The sequence below is a fragment of the Brienomyrus brachyistius genome, unplaced genomic scaffold, assembly GCF_023856365.1.
Source record: "Brienomyrus brachyistius isolate T26 unplaced genomic scaffold, BBRACH_0.4 scaffold57, whole genome shotgun sequence".
Classification (NCBI taxonomy): domain Eukaryota; kingdom Metazoa; phylum Chordata; class Actinopteri; order Osteoglossiformes; family Mormyridae; genus Brienomyrus; species Brienomyrus brachyistius.
In genome coordinates, this window is record NW_026042332.1 from 1733339 (window position 1) to 1748259 (window position 14921).

Here is a 14921-nt window from a genome sequence, read left to right on the forward strand (position 1 = left end):
ATAGTTTGGTATTGATGTCATTGTGAGGTTATTTTGTATTACTTATTAAAGCGTTTTTGAGTGAACCTAAGCGTGCCTGTTTGTTCCTTCGAGAGGCCTACATCACTCTCACATCCATTTTAATACACTTTCATTTCAAAGATCCTAGAAAACGTTGTTCATCAACTGTCTTCTTTTCTATGGAAAACTAATGCTAATGAATTATATCAGTCTGGCTTTAGATCAAACCACAGGGAAGACAGCTTCAATCAAAGTATTGAATGATTTGCTTATGGCTTCTGACCGTGGCTGGATATCTTTGTTGGTATTACTAGATCTAACCTCAGCTTTTGATACTGTGGACGATAATATTCCCTTGGACCACCTAGAATCTGTGGTTGACATTAATGTAACAGCTCTTTCTTGGTTTCACTCTTATTTAACTGATTATTATAAGTTTACCATGAAATATAATTTCCTTCCAGACAAGTCCAGAATTAACACTCATTTCTCATGCATAGTAAAATTAGCTTTAGCTTACACAACCCTTAAGACATACAAGCCAAGCATGAGTGACCTTGGGTCTAAGGCAGATGCAAAGCCATTGATGTGCAAATCATTGTAGCTCTTGCAGAATGTAGTACTCAGCAAAAGTGCTACTTATAATATGTAACAGACTCTGAGTCTCAATCATGCTCAGTCCAAGGTAAGGTATCCAACACTTGACACCCCAAGATTTTTGGATTCCCTCTGGCCCAGCCCTCGTCTTAATTAAGATCAAATCATTCTGATATGACTTGGATATTGGGAGAACCAGAACTAACCACTGTTACTGAGAAACCAGAACAAATGAAAAACACATATACAGAGCATCTGCATAAATAAATCTGTATTTTAATAACAGATAATAAAAAGAAATAATAATAATAATACATTTATTTTATATAGTGCTTTTATACTAGATACTCAAAGTCACTTTACAAAGGCAAATCAGGGAAAAACAAACACACACACACACACACATTAGGCAAACAAACAGGACAAAGTTCTATCAACAATTACAGGCAATTTTGAAAAGAGGCTCTTAAGAGAGTCTTTAAAAGATAAGAGAGATGAGGAGTTCCTAATGTCACTAGGAAGGGAGTTCCATAGAGAGGGGGCAGTAACAGAAAAGGTCCTGTCATGCTGTCAGTAATTAGTGATTTTAGGAGATTACAGGAGATTACTGTCAGTAGAATGAAGGCAATGTTTGGGGGAATGTCTATATAGTAGATCAGTTAGATATGATGGGGTAGGGTAAGCGGTTTGGAAAATGGATGGATGGATGGATGGGGCAAGACAGTGAAGAGATTTGCAGATGAAGAGCAAAACCTTAAACGAAATGCGCTGCTACATAGGAAGCCAGTCATACATCTGCTGTGCGATGTGTAAGGGAGTAAGAGAGCACAACAGATGTGTGACCTCTAGGTCTGTTCCCTCTGCAAATATTCCCCAATCTGTAGTGTCAAAACAGCCTTATACAGTAGGGCCCCGGCGCGGCTTCCTCAGTCCACACCTCAATAAGAGAGCACAAGTTCTCAAGGACATCTAGACTGGCAGACTCCACCGGAGAGCCAGCAACATCATCAAAGACTCCTCACACCCTGGATACTACCTTTTCTCCCCCCTCTCCTCTATCTTATCTAATCTGATCTTATGTTATATAATCTTCCATCCATCCATCATCTCCCGCTTATCCGAGGTCAGGTCACGGGGGCAGCAGTCTCAGCAGGGAAACCCAGACTTCCCTCTCCCCGGCCACTTCAGCCAGCTCCTCTGGGGGAATCCAGAGGTGTTCCCAGGCTAGCCGAGAGACATAGTCCCTCCAGCGTATCCTGGGTCTTCCCCTGGGCCTCCTCCCAGTAGGACATGCCCGGAACACATAACCAGGGAGGCATCCTAAGCAGATGCCTGAGCCACCTCATCTGGCTCCTCTCAATGTGGAGGAGCAGCGGTTCTACTCTGAGTCTCTCCCGAATGACCGAGCTCTTCACCCTATCTCTAAGGGAGAGCCCAGCCACCCTGCGGAAAAAACTCATTTTGGCCGCTTGTACTCGCGATCTAGTTCTTTCGGTCGCTACCCATAGCTCAAGACCATAGGTGAGGGTAGGAACGTAGATTGACTGGTAAAGCGAGAGCTTTGCCTTTTGGCTCAGCTCTTTCTTCATCACGACAGGCCGATGCAGTGCCCGCATCACTACTGACGCCGTACCGATCCGCCTGTCGATCTCTCGTTCCATCCATCCCTCACTCGTGAACAAAACCCCGAAATACTTAAACTCCTCCACTTGGGGAAGGACCCCCTCCCCGACCAGGAGAGAGCATTCCACCCTTTTCCAGCTGAGGACCATGGTCTCAGACTTGGAGGTGCTGATTCTCATCCCAGCTGCTTCACACTCAGCTGCGAACTGTCCCAGTGAGAGCCGAAGGTCACGGTCCAATGAAGCCAACAGAACCACATCATCTGCGAAAAGCAGAGACCTAATCCTGAGGTCACCAAACCTGACACCTTCAACGCCCTGGCTGCGCCTAGAAATTCCATCCATAAAAGCTACAAACGGAATCGGTGACAAAGGACAACCCTGACGGAGTCCAACTCTCACCGGAAACGAGTCCAACTTATTGCCGACCATGCGGACCAAGCTATAACACCAGTCATACAGGGACCGAACAGCTGTTATAAGGAAGCCCGGCACCCCATACTTCCGGAGCACTCCCAACAGGACTCCCCGAGAGAGACAGTCGAATGCCTTCTCCAAGTCCACAAAACACATTTAGACTGGTTGGGCAAAATCGTATGAACGCTCCAAGACCCTGCTGAGAGTATACAGCTGGTCCACTGTCCCACGGCCAGGGCGAAAACCACACTGCTCCTCCTGAATCTGAGGTTTGACAATCCGACAGACCTTCCTCTCCAGAACCCCCAAATAGACCTTACCAGGGAGGCTAAGTAGTGTGATCCCCATATAGTTGGAACACACCCTCCGGTCCCCTTTCTTGAAGAGGGGGACCACCATCCCGGTCTGCCAATCCAGAGGCACCGCCCCCGATGTCCACGCAATGCTGCAGATGCGTGTCAACAAAGACAGCCCCACAACATCCAGAGCCTTAAGGAACTCCAGGCGGATCTCATGCACCCCCAGGGCCCGGCCACTGAGGAGCTTTTTAACCACCTCAGTGACCTCCGCCCCAGAGATAGGAGTCCCAAGTCCCCAGACTCTGCCTCCTCATTGGAAGGCGTGTCAGTGGGATTGAGGAGGTCTTTGAAGTATTCCCTCCACCGACCCAAAATGTCCCGAGTTGAGGTCAGCAGTGCCCCATCACCACCATAAACAGTGTTGATGTTGCACCGCTTTCCCTTCCTGAGACGTCGGATGGTGGACCAGGATCTCCTTAAAGCCATCCGGAAGTCGTTTTCCATGGCCTCGCCAAACTCCTCCCACACCCAAGTTTTTGCCTTGGCGACCACCAAAGCTGCATTCCTCTTGGCCTGCCGGTACCCGTCAGCTGCCTCTGGAGTCCCACAGGCCAAAAAGGCCCGATAGGACTCCTTCTTCAGCTTGACGACATCCCTCACCACCGGTGTCCACCAACAGGTCGGGGATTGTTGTCACGACAGGCACCGACCACCTTATGGCTACAGCTCCAGTCACCTGCCTAAACAATTGAGGCGTGGAACATGGCCCATTCGGACTTAATGTCCCCCGCCTGCCCCAGGACATGGGAGAAGTCCTGCCGGAGGTAGGAGTTGAAACTCCTCCTGACAGGGGATTCCGTCAGACGTTCCCAGCAGACCCTCACTATATGCTTGGGCCTGCCAGGACTGGCCGGCTTCCTCCCCCACTAGCGGAGCCAACCCACCACTAGGTAGTGATCAGTTGACAGCTTTGCCCTTTTCTTCACCCGAGTGTCCAAGACATGCCTACACGACTACAAAGTCGAGTATCGAACTGCGGCTTAGGGTGTCCTGGTGCTAAGTGCACATATGGACACCCTTATGCTTGAACTTGGTGTTCATTATGGACAATCCGTGATGAACACAGAAGTCCAATAACAAGACACCACTCAGGTTCAAATCGGGGGGGGGGGCCGTTCTTCCCAATCGCGCCCCTCCAGGTCTCACTGTCATTGCCCAAGTGAGCATTGAAGTCCCCCAGCAGAACAAGAGTGTCCCCAGGAGGAGTGCTCTCCAACACCCCTTCCAAGGACTCCAAAATGGGTGTGGGTATTCTGAACTGCCACTTCAGAGCGCATAAGTGCAAACAACAGTCAGGACCCATCCCCCCACCTGAAAGCGAAGGGAGGTTACCCTCTCGTCCACTGCGGTAAACCCCAATGTACAGGCGCCCAGCCAGGGGGCAATAAGTATGCCCACCCCTGCTCGGCGCCTCTCCCCGCGAGCAACTCCAGAGTGGAGGAGGGTCCAAGCCCCCTCAGGCAGACTGGTTCCAGAGCCCAAGCCGACCCATATCTAGTCAGAACCTCATAACCTCATGCACCAGCTCAGGCTCCTTCCCCGTCAGAGAGGTGACATTCCATGTCCCTAGAGCTAGCTTCTGCAGCCGAGGATCGGACCGCCAAGGTCCCCGCCTTTGGCCACTGCTCAACTCGCACTGCACCTGACCCCTATGACCCCTCCTACAGGTGATGAGCCCATTGATGTGCTTTGTTCAGGCTGTGCCTGACCAGGCTCCATGGGTGCAGGCCTGGCCACCAGGCGCTCGCCATCGAGCCCCACCCTCAGACCTGGCTCAGGGGGGGCCTCGGTGACCCGCGTCCGGGCAAGGGAAATCGTGGATCCAATGATTTTCTTACCATAAGGTGTCTAGTGAGCCTAATTTGTCTGGTTCCTCACCCTGGACCTGTTTGCCTTGGGTGACCCTACCAGGGGCATAAAGCCCCGGACAACATAGCTCCTGGGATCATAGGAACACGCAAACCCCTCAAACACGATAAAGGGTCGGCTCAAAGACATCTTATCTTATCCAATCATATCTTAACTAATCTTATATAAACTTATCTTTTATAACCTTATCTTAGTCTTATATAAACTTATCTTAACTTATATAATCTTATCGTATATAATCTTATCTTATATAACCTTATCTTAACTTATATAAACTTATCTTATATAAACTTATCTTATATAAACTTATCTTATATAACCTTAACTTATATAACCTTAACTTATATAACCTTAACTTATATAATCTTCTTATATAACCTTATCTTAACTTATATAAACTTATCTTATATAAACTTATCTTATATAACCTTAACTTACATAACCTTAACTTATATAACCTTATCTTAACTTATATAATCTTATCTTATATAAACGTATCTTATATAATCTTAACTTATATAACAACTTAAAAAAACTTATCTTATATAACCTCATCTAATCAACCTTAATCAAAACAGTAAGAAAATAATTGACAAGGCCCAATAATAGTCAGCAGTCACTTCTGCTGCAGCCAGAGATGGCGCTGAATCTGCTCCAAGCTCCGCCGGTTCGCCGCCTTGCGTCTCAGGCACCCGCGAATTAGATTGCAGCAGCCTGTCAGAGAATAATTTGGCACATAGTTAGTCAGAAAAAAACACTCCCCGTCAGGAGACTCAAGTCACGGGACAAAAAATAAGCTGCTCACCAGAAGAGACCCATGGGGGGAATTTCAGGCGGCCTGAAATGATTGCCGTCTGGTTGTGGAAGGGTAGGTAGCCGCACACTAGAGTAAATAGTGTAACCCCCACAGACCAGACTGTGGCGGGGCCAGCCAGATACTCTCTGCTCAGGAACCACTCTGGGGGAGCGAAGATCTTTGTGCCTGAAACAACAAAGCAAAATCTTTCATAAACTCACAAAATCTTTCATAAACCTATATTTTTACTGAAACAAGTTAGATTAGGACTCATGAACACAAATCCAACTCCCCTGCAGGAAGTTTGATCACATGTCCAGATTTCTTGATCACTGCAGTGTTTCCCCTGGGTTTGCAGCTTTTTTTTTTGTTTGTTTTGGGGGGGCAGACAGTCACCGACAGGATTCATGGTCTTCATGTGTTTCTTTTAATGACAGCAGTCAATATAACAACTGAACTAAACATCAGAACATTTCTTTTTATGACAATTATCCATAAAATGTCACTGCAGTGTATCTTTCTGGGCTTCTGGAAGGACATTTCTAGAGCCTCTTGATATGGGAAGTCAGAAACGTCCGGCCCATTTATTCCCGATCTGCAGGCAGGCTGCAAGATGGTCTTCCTTGCAGCCTATTGCGGATGTTTGTCCTCCACCCTGGGAGCAGATATTTTTGTCTGCTTTTCAGGTGGTTGACGCGACATATTTTCCAACGTGTGCTCCCTGTCCGCTGGTGGGAGTGTGCTCACCTGTGTGCGTGCACGTGTCTGTGTGTGTGCATCGGGGCAGAACTCCATGTGCGATACAGAGACCAGAGGACAATTGTAAACGCACGACCGTGTAGAGACAAAAATGACAAGCTGTTGTGTAAATAAGATGAATAACATAAGGCTGTTTACTTTTGATAAAGGCACAATGTATAGCCCTGTTCTATAGGAAAGGTAACCTTAAATGACTTCTTTTGTGATCTGGAGCTATATAGCTATATAAAGAGCTATATAAAATTAAATAAAATTAACTTGACCTTCAACGGGGGGTGGGAGGTGCCGTTGGAGAGGCGGGGTGCCCCCCTTATATAATGGTAGACCTGCGTGAAGTTGGTCCCCCATATGCTTCAGATACTGGTCTCAATTGTATGTGCCGCGTTTGTGCCGTTAAAATTTTTTTTGTGCTGTTTTAGTTTCTGACATATAAATGTTTGTTTACATGTTGACGTCAGCAGTTTGAAGTTGGCCCCCCATTTCCAGCAGACCAATTGCAATCGTGTGTGTTGCGTTTGTGCTGGTTTGTGCCGTTAAAACTGTCCTTTGTGCTGCTTCAGTGCAGAGATATTATTTATTTACATGGTCATGTGACTCCGCCGTTAACTTTGCCCCCCATTTCCTTCCGAACCGGTCTCAGTAGTGCCCTTTAAAAATTCTGTACTATTTTTTCTGAGTTATACCTCTTAGTTTATGCCTTTACATGATTGTGTTTGATGATTCCGCGACAAAGCTGGACATAGACTTAGTCAGCCCCACCAGTCAGATACTGCATTTCAGGATCCTGCTGAATAAATTCAGATTCTCAGCGACTGATAGCCATATGCATTTCATATGTAGCATGGAATTAGGTAGTAATAAGGTAGTAATAGCAATAAGGGAGCGCTGCATTTTCACGTGAGCAATGCCATCTTAGAAAGGGGGGGGGGGAGCGTTAATATTTGTGAGGTCTATATGTGTGCATTAACTATACACACACACACACACACACACACACACACACACACACACACACACACACACACACATATATATATAGTCAAGCCCAGAATTATTCATACACCTGCCAAATTTTGACTTTACGTTACTTTTATTCAACCAGCAAGTTTTTTCTTGATTGGAAATGACACAGGCGTCTCCCAGAAGATAATAAGACATGTACAAGAGGTATCATTGTGGAAAAAAAATATTTCTCAGCTTTTACTTACATTTGAACAAAAAGTGGCATGTCCAGAATTGTTCATACTGTACCTTTTGCAAACTTGGCTAAAGAGCAGATAAAAATATCAGCGTCTTATTCGCGTTGCGTACCATGTGATAAGAAGGGACCCCGATGGAAAGAAATTACAGATGCGGTGACATTTCATATCGCCAAAGATATGGTGCCCATTTGCACTATTGAAAAACGGGGTTTTCCAGAAGCTAAAAACAATCGACCCCAAATATGAGCTCCCAAGCCGAAAGTATCATACCGAAGTAGCCCTACCATGTTTATATAGCAAAACAAAAAATTGCACAGCTGCTGGAGAATGTGCTGTGTTACTCAACTACCTCAGACCTGTGATCCAGCCGAAACATGCAGCCATACATGAGTTTGTATGCTAGTGTTTCATATGCATTAATGAAATGTAAAGAGGGGAAGCATTTAGGCATCCTATAAGTAAACAAATGTCTGTGCTGTACAGTGTGTAATTGTAGTTCGCCTTTTTGCTGTACAGAGAATGGTGTAAAGGACCCAAGAATTGACGAGCCACTGGTGTTTCTAAAAAGGCTGTCAGTGCCTCACATTCAGCTGGACAAGAAGAAGAGATATGGCTGTGGTACAAGCCGAGCTCGGCCTCCCCACCCACCAGCTTATCACAGAGGGCCCAACAAGGTGGGCTTCAAGGCAAAGGATGGTAGAGCGAGTTCTGGAACAGGAAAAAGCCATAGCCCGGATCTTGGGGTCTGAGAAGAAAACTCAGCACCTCATGCCGACATGGCAAGACATAGATATTTTATAATCAGTAAACAAAGCTGTGAAACCACACCAAGAATTCACTGAGGCCCAGTCTGGGGAGACTTATGTCAGTGTCTCTTACCTCAAACCGATGCTTCATCTGTTCAGAAGCAGTCTCTTACAGCCAGATGAGGGAGATACTGAACTAACAAAACTAAACAAAAACAACATACTGGGGTACCTTAATAGAAGATGAACTGTCACAGATGAACCCTTGGACATGTCTTCACTAATGGAGCCCAGATTCCGCACGACTTACACTGAACATAACAAGGTGGAACAAATTAAGGAAAGAGCTGTTATGGAGCTGAAGTTTCTCCTTGCTGACGAAGCAGCACAGCCTGAGCTGAAGAAGAAAAAGACATTGGCAAGCTTCTTCAAGAAGAAAGTGCCTTCTACCTCCCAGTCCAAGTCAGAAAAAGTCAAAAATGAGTTGGCAGCCTATATGCTGTCCCCTGACATAGACCCAGACACAGATACAAGTAAAAAAATCGGAGATTTTAGCTTTAGACAATATCGCCCAGCCCAACATACAGACATACGTATTTTTCGCTGTATTTTTACAAAGAAAGTAAAACTTCATTATCGGACATTTTTATTTAACCGCCATGTACAACAAGTAAGAGGGTCCATGGGAACCAATTTTCCCCTCCAAGGCGGCTGCCTGCCAAAAGCCAGCCAAAGGGAGTAACCCCCCTCCTTCTGGGGATGTGCCTAAATTCTCGTCTAAACCCGCCCATCTGTTCACTTGCAGGGTGTTACCATGAGATGGCGCTTTCTTTACTAAAACACAATTTAGTTGTGGTCACAAGTTTACACACACAGGTACAACAGGTATCAACCAGAATCTTTTGGTATCCATTAGCAAGCTTCTGGCATAATTCTGGCTGAATATTTGACCACTCTTCTTTGCAGAATTTCTAGTTAAATTAAACTAGCTGGGTTCCTGACACGGACCCGGCTTTTAAGCATAACCCACAAATTTTCAATAGGGTTGAGATCGGGGGTATTTCACAAAGCAGGATTTCTTGCTTAGCCGAATAACTTCTTGGAGTTAAGGTGAACTGAAGACACAGCCGAAGTTTTTACACCAGAGACAAACAGGGCTAGGTACTTGGCTAGCGCTCATGCTGGTACATACTAATCCAGCGCTATGATATTGTACAGTACATACAAAAACCCCTCGGAAGTGCAAAGCATGTGCTTTCAATCTCTGCCTTCAACCAGACAGGAACTGTTTTGAAGCTTGGCATCTTGATCAGGAGCGACAATTTGTTGTTCTAATATTCATTTATTGTTTTGTATTAGTCCTGTAATATAATGTGATTGCATATTTTATTTATCAACGTTTAATCTGTTGCATGTGATAAACTGTAAAAAGGCTAGTATTGTGTCTTTTCTTACAGTTTTTTTCAATCGCTAAGACAGAGTAGAATCTAGGGTAGTATCTCTTTACATGCCTGATCCATCCTTGGCATTTCTCTGGAGAAATATCTTGGCATCCAGCATTCATTGTTTGGTCTTGTGTCAATTTGTTTATATTATATGGCTTTTACCATCTATTTTAGAAAGGGTCTTGATAGTAATTTAAGAAAATTACATATTTCAGTTTTGACGGTCTTGTTAGCAGTTTTAGGGTCAGTATGTTGGTATGTGCAAAATGGCCTCTGAAAATTTAATGTTGTGAGTGAGACAGGAATCCATGACTTTTAGTCATGATTGCATTTAGTCATTGATTGCATTTTGTATAAGATAATGTTGTGGTGACTGTTTGAAGAGTTTTGAGAAAGCAACTCCAGAATTGCAGTATCTGTCTTAGCAATTGAAAAAAACTGTAAAATTCACACTGCCTTTCCAAACTGATTGGTGTGAGGAGCAGTGACAGACATTCCATGGGCCATTGACAGTATGCAAAGGTGTGGTGACTCCAAAGTCACTTCAAAGTTGTAACACTTTAGTAATCACACCAAATACAATTTTGTTTGTGTAGCCAGCCCCAATGTCTATAAGCCTCAGAGCTCAAAAGTCTTGGCTAAAAATGTTTATGATGTGATTTTTTACAATTTGTCAGCACCACTGAAAATAGGTTTTAACAAAAAGATAGAATAATCACTCTCTAAATGATCTCCAATTATTGGTGCTGAATAAAAGTATTTGTAGCAATTTGGGATAAATGTTTTTTTAGATAGGTGAAATATTTTAGTTTTTCCAAATTGTTGAAATAATAAAAATCATTTTGGGAACGAAACTGCCAATTGCCAAAAGTCATTTATTGAATCAGTCACTTGTTTGATGAAACTTTAAACCTTTCTCACCTAGTTAGACACAACTTGCAGACTTGTAACTTGGCTTCTGATGAGCCACACCTGTTCCTGATATTTACCTGAGGACAGGTGTGGCTCATCAGAAGCCAGGTAGGATAGAAAACCTGCTGGGCAGTAGCCCTCCAGGACCGGAGTTGGAGACCTCTGCACTAAGGAATGTGTCTGTTTTATTCAAGCACCGTACAGAACCATTTGATTTTTTTATTTTCATTTTCCACTCTGTCCACCTTTATTCTCCACAATCATCCTTATTACTTTGTTTAGGCCTGTAATTAGTCTGTTACACACATCTTGGGTCACTCTCCTTTTCCAAAACTACTGGTAAGACTTACTCTGGTAAGTCACTTCAGCTTTCATAATCACTGCTCTCCCTGGTGGTTGGATAAATCATTGCAAGTACTTTACAGACAGAGGTAAGGGGCAGATCATGCCGGCCCCCTTGTTCATTACATCATCGTGGGGGATCTCATTACAGTCAATGTCCCACCCAGGACCCAGCAGGGGCCAGTCATGGACCAGCCAAGGCCCCATCATGGAAACATGGGAAAATTCAAGTGGCTACATCTGTAGACATTGCAACACACAGTGCAGGCAAAATGACAAGAGTTTATTATACATTGTTGTAGAGTATTAAGCATTAACTGGTCGCATTTGCTGCCGTGGCGTTCACTAGCTACCTTGTAGCAAAACGCTATGTACGTCTGCACGTAATTTAGAGTTATGTGATGTGCTTTACCACTGTAAATGGCACACAATCGCTTTTCACACCGCAAGAGCCACTTTACATATTGTCGTTTTGCTTTTTCACTCCCACAACTCAAGAAATGGACGTCCTGTGCTGTGCTGAGTTGGTAGAACACATGATAACCTGGGTCAAGCCTGCACGTAACGAGGCAGTATGTAACGGTCGGTCATTTGTGAAAATATCTAGCAGGATCCTGAAATGCGGTATCTGGCTGGTGGGGCTGACTAAGTCTACGTCCAGCTTTGACACGGAGTCATCAAACGCTCCACCTTCTGTTCACATGAGAAACACGAGCCTGAGCACTATACGGCGATCATGTGAAGGCGTAAAGTAAGAGGTATAACTCAGAAAAATAACAGCACAGACAATTTTTAAACGGGACAAACTACTGAGACCGGTTCGGAGGCAAATGGGGGGCTAACTTAACAGCAGAGTCACGTGACCATGTAAATAAGCAATATCTCTGCACTGAAGCAGCACAAAGGATAGTTTTAATGGCACAAATGCAGCAAACGGGATTGCGATCGGTCTGGTGGAAATCAGACGCAAATGGGGCATCAACTTCACGCTGATGACGTCACCATGTAAACAGACATTAATATCGCAGAAACTAAAACAGCACAAAGGATAGTTTTAACAGCACAAGCCAGCACAAATGCAACACATACAATTGCGATCGGTCTGGTGGAAATCAGAGAAAAATGGGGCACCAACTTCACACTGATGATGTCACCATGTAAACAGACATTAATATCTCAGAAACTAAAACAGCACAAAGGATAGTTTTAACAGCACAAGCCAGCACAAAGCAACACACACAATTGCGATTGGTCTGGTGGAAATCAGACGCAAATGGGGCATCAACTTCACGCTGATGATGTCACCATGTAAACAGACATTAATATCTCAGAAACTAAAACAGCACAAAGGATAGTTTTAACAGCACAAGCCAGCACAAAGCAACACACACAATTGCGATCGGTCTGGTGGAAATCAGACGCAAATGGGGCATCAACTTCACGCTGATGACGTCACCATGTAAACAGACATAAATATCTCAGAAACTAAAACAGCACAAAGGATAGTTTTCAAAGCACAAGCCAGCACAAAGCAACACACACAATTGCGATCGGTCTGGTGGAAATCAGACGCAAATGGGGCATCAACTTCACGCTGATGACGTCACCATGTAAACAGACATTAATATCTCAGAAACTAAAACAGCACAAAGGATAGTTTTAACAGCACAAGCCAGCACAAATGCAACACACACAATTGCGATCAGTCTGGTGGAAATCAGAGGAAAATGGGGCATCAACTTCACGCTGATGATGTCACCATGTAAACAGACATTAATATCTCAGAAACTAAAACAGCACAAAGGATAGTTTTCACAGCACAAGCCAGCACAAAGCAACACACACAATTGCGATCGGGCTGGTGGAAATCAGACGCAAATGGGGCATCAACTTCACGCTGATGACGTCACCATGTAAACAGACATTAATATCGCAGAAACTAAAACAGCACAAAGGATAGTTTTAACAGCACAAGCCAGCACAAATGCAACACATACAATTGCGATCGGTCTGGTGGAAATCAGACGCAAATGGGGCATCAACTTCACGCTGATGACGTCACCATGTAAACAGACATTAATATCTCAGAAACTAAAACAGCACAAAGGATCGTTTTAATGGCCCAATCTGGCACAAGCGCGGCACATACGATTGAGACCAGTTTGGTTGAAATCTGAAACATATGGGGGGCAACTTCACGCAGGTTAATGGTAGGGGAAACACTGCACTGGAAAACACTGCACTGGACTACCCGCCACTTGCTATTGAACCAGGGGTTAGTTTGACAGGTTTTAATTAGCCTCTCTCACTGACCTGAAAATTTTGTGTAGTGGGAATCTGTCCAGATATCGCCACAGCCAAAGTCGATGAGCTTGACCTCCAGAGTGTCTGTCCTGATCAAAAGGTTCTCTGACTTCAGGTCTCGATGGAGGACGCCTGAGTCCTGGCAGTGACGCAAGGCGTGGAGGACCTGCACCATCACGTGCCTGGCAACACCTTCTGACAGGAGGCCTCCTTTCCTTTTGCAAAAATCAAAGAGATCTTCGCATGGGTCCGGTCTTTCCAGGATCATAATATAATCCTGTGGTCCATCAAACCAGTCGATGAGCTTGAGCACGTTGGCACAAGATGACTCATTGCTAACAAGCTTCATCAGCGCCACCTCCAATGGCATGGGCCCGTCAAGTCCAGGCTATGAATGGGAGGGAAGGATATACATATGTTTAGACAGAAATTCTTCCAAATAAACCCAGCTCTATGACTGAAAACACTTACCAGTTCTAGCTTCTTTTCAGTCTTTCTGGCATATTTGATTGCCACCTAGAGGTAAAAAAAAAAAAACACAAATTTAGTGTAGGATTTATTGAGAAATCATCACCTTTTATAGGTGCCTGTAACAGGTGCAATAAAAGGGATCCCTATGAGAGATATTACTACGCATGTCGCGGCTACACCATTTGGTCACTTACTGGGAAGCCATCTGCCTTGCGAATGCCGGCAAAAACTGCCCCATAGCCACCCGTTCCAAGTAGATGGCCCTGGAGGTACAGGTCCTCCAAATGTTCTACAACATTAAGCAGGTACACTTCAGAAAAAGAGTCCATACAGCATTTTCTACAGGATAACACAGTTGAAGACACTTCACTAATAACTTTAAATAGCATGCATTAATATTTCTTTACCACATGCCAATCCTAAACTTGGCTTTTAAATTCAGTATTATCATTAGTTTGCCTTTTAGATGCTGCAGTCAGAGTAAGATCGGGTTCAGAATCAAAACGTATTGAATCAATTTGGGTATGTTTGCTTTTCAAACGTTCAGCGACATTTTTTTTTATCAATCAATGAATCAATTGTTGCATTTATTTGTTTAATCTATAAGTCCAGTACACTATTCGCATCTGCTTTTGCAGCAAGCCTTATGAAAGAGATTTACATGGCTTTCTTAGGTGTCATTTTCATTCTCTATCAAAAGACTTCAACTTCCAACCTTTGCGGGGAGTTTTGGACCCGACTTCGTCGGTACTCCGGACTTCCGTACTCTCTCTCCTTCTTTTCGCAGGAGATTCATCAGCGGAATCGGAGTGGGAGCGTTTTTTACCCATTTTTACTGCTATGAGTAATAGATAATGAAAGAGTAAAGACGTTCTTCTGCAATGCTAAGCAAGAAGTAATTAAATGATGCTTTTGTGGCTGACCAGTTACGGATGGATGGATGAGCATCATTCAAATATTGTTGATTTTTGAACAACAGACGGCATCATGCACGGGGTTACATGGGCTGAAGCCCAGAGGTCCCTCACTCCCCCCCCCCCCCCCCCCCCCGTCGTAAAATTGAAAAAAAAGAAGAGACGT

The 14921-nt window shown here is 44.4% G+C and overlaps 1 protein-coding gene across 2 annotated transcripts in view; it reads right to left on the reverse strand.

The window, feature by feature from the left end:
- Window positions 1-853: 853 nt before the first annotated feature.
- The window catches only part of LOC125724529 (serine/threonine-protein kinase pim-1-like), a 195469-nt gene continuing 181401 nt past the window's right edge, over window positions 854-14921 (reverse strand). Inside the window, exons 1-6 of one of the 2 annotated variants that reach the window (XM_049001266.1) lie at window positions 14557-14823; window positions 14036-14130; window positions 13842-13886; window positions 13380-13758; window positions 5670-5846; window positions 854-5578 (exon numbers count right to left, since the gene is read on the reverse strand). In XM_049001266.1, coding sequence (XP_048857223.1) covers window positions 5481-5578; window positions 5670-5846; window positions 13380-13758; window positions 13842-13886; window positions 14036-14130; window positions 14557-14671 — 909 coding nt within the window. In that variant the 5' untranslated portion in view covers window positions 14672-14823 and the 3' untranslated portion in view covers window positions 854-5480. Of the gene's footprint in view, window positions 5579-5669; window positions 5847-13379; window positions 13759-13841; window positions 13887-14035; window positions 14131-14556; window positions 14824-14921 lie in introns of those variants that run through there. The other variant, XM_049001269.1, reaches the window with a different exon arrangement.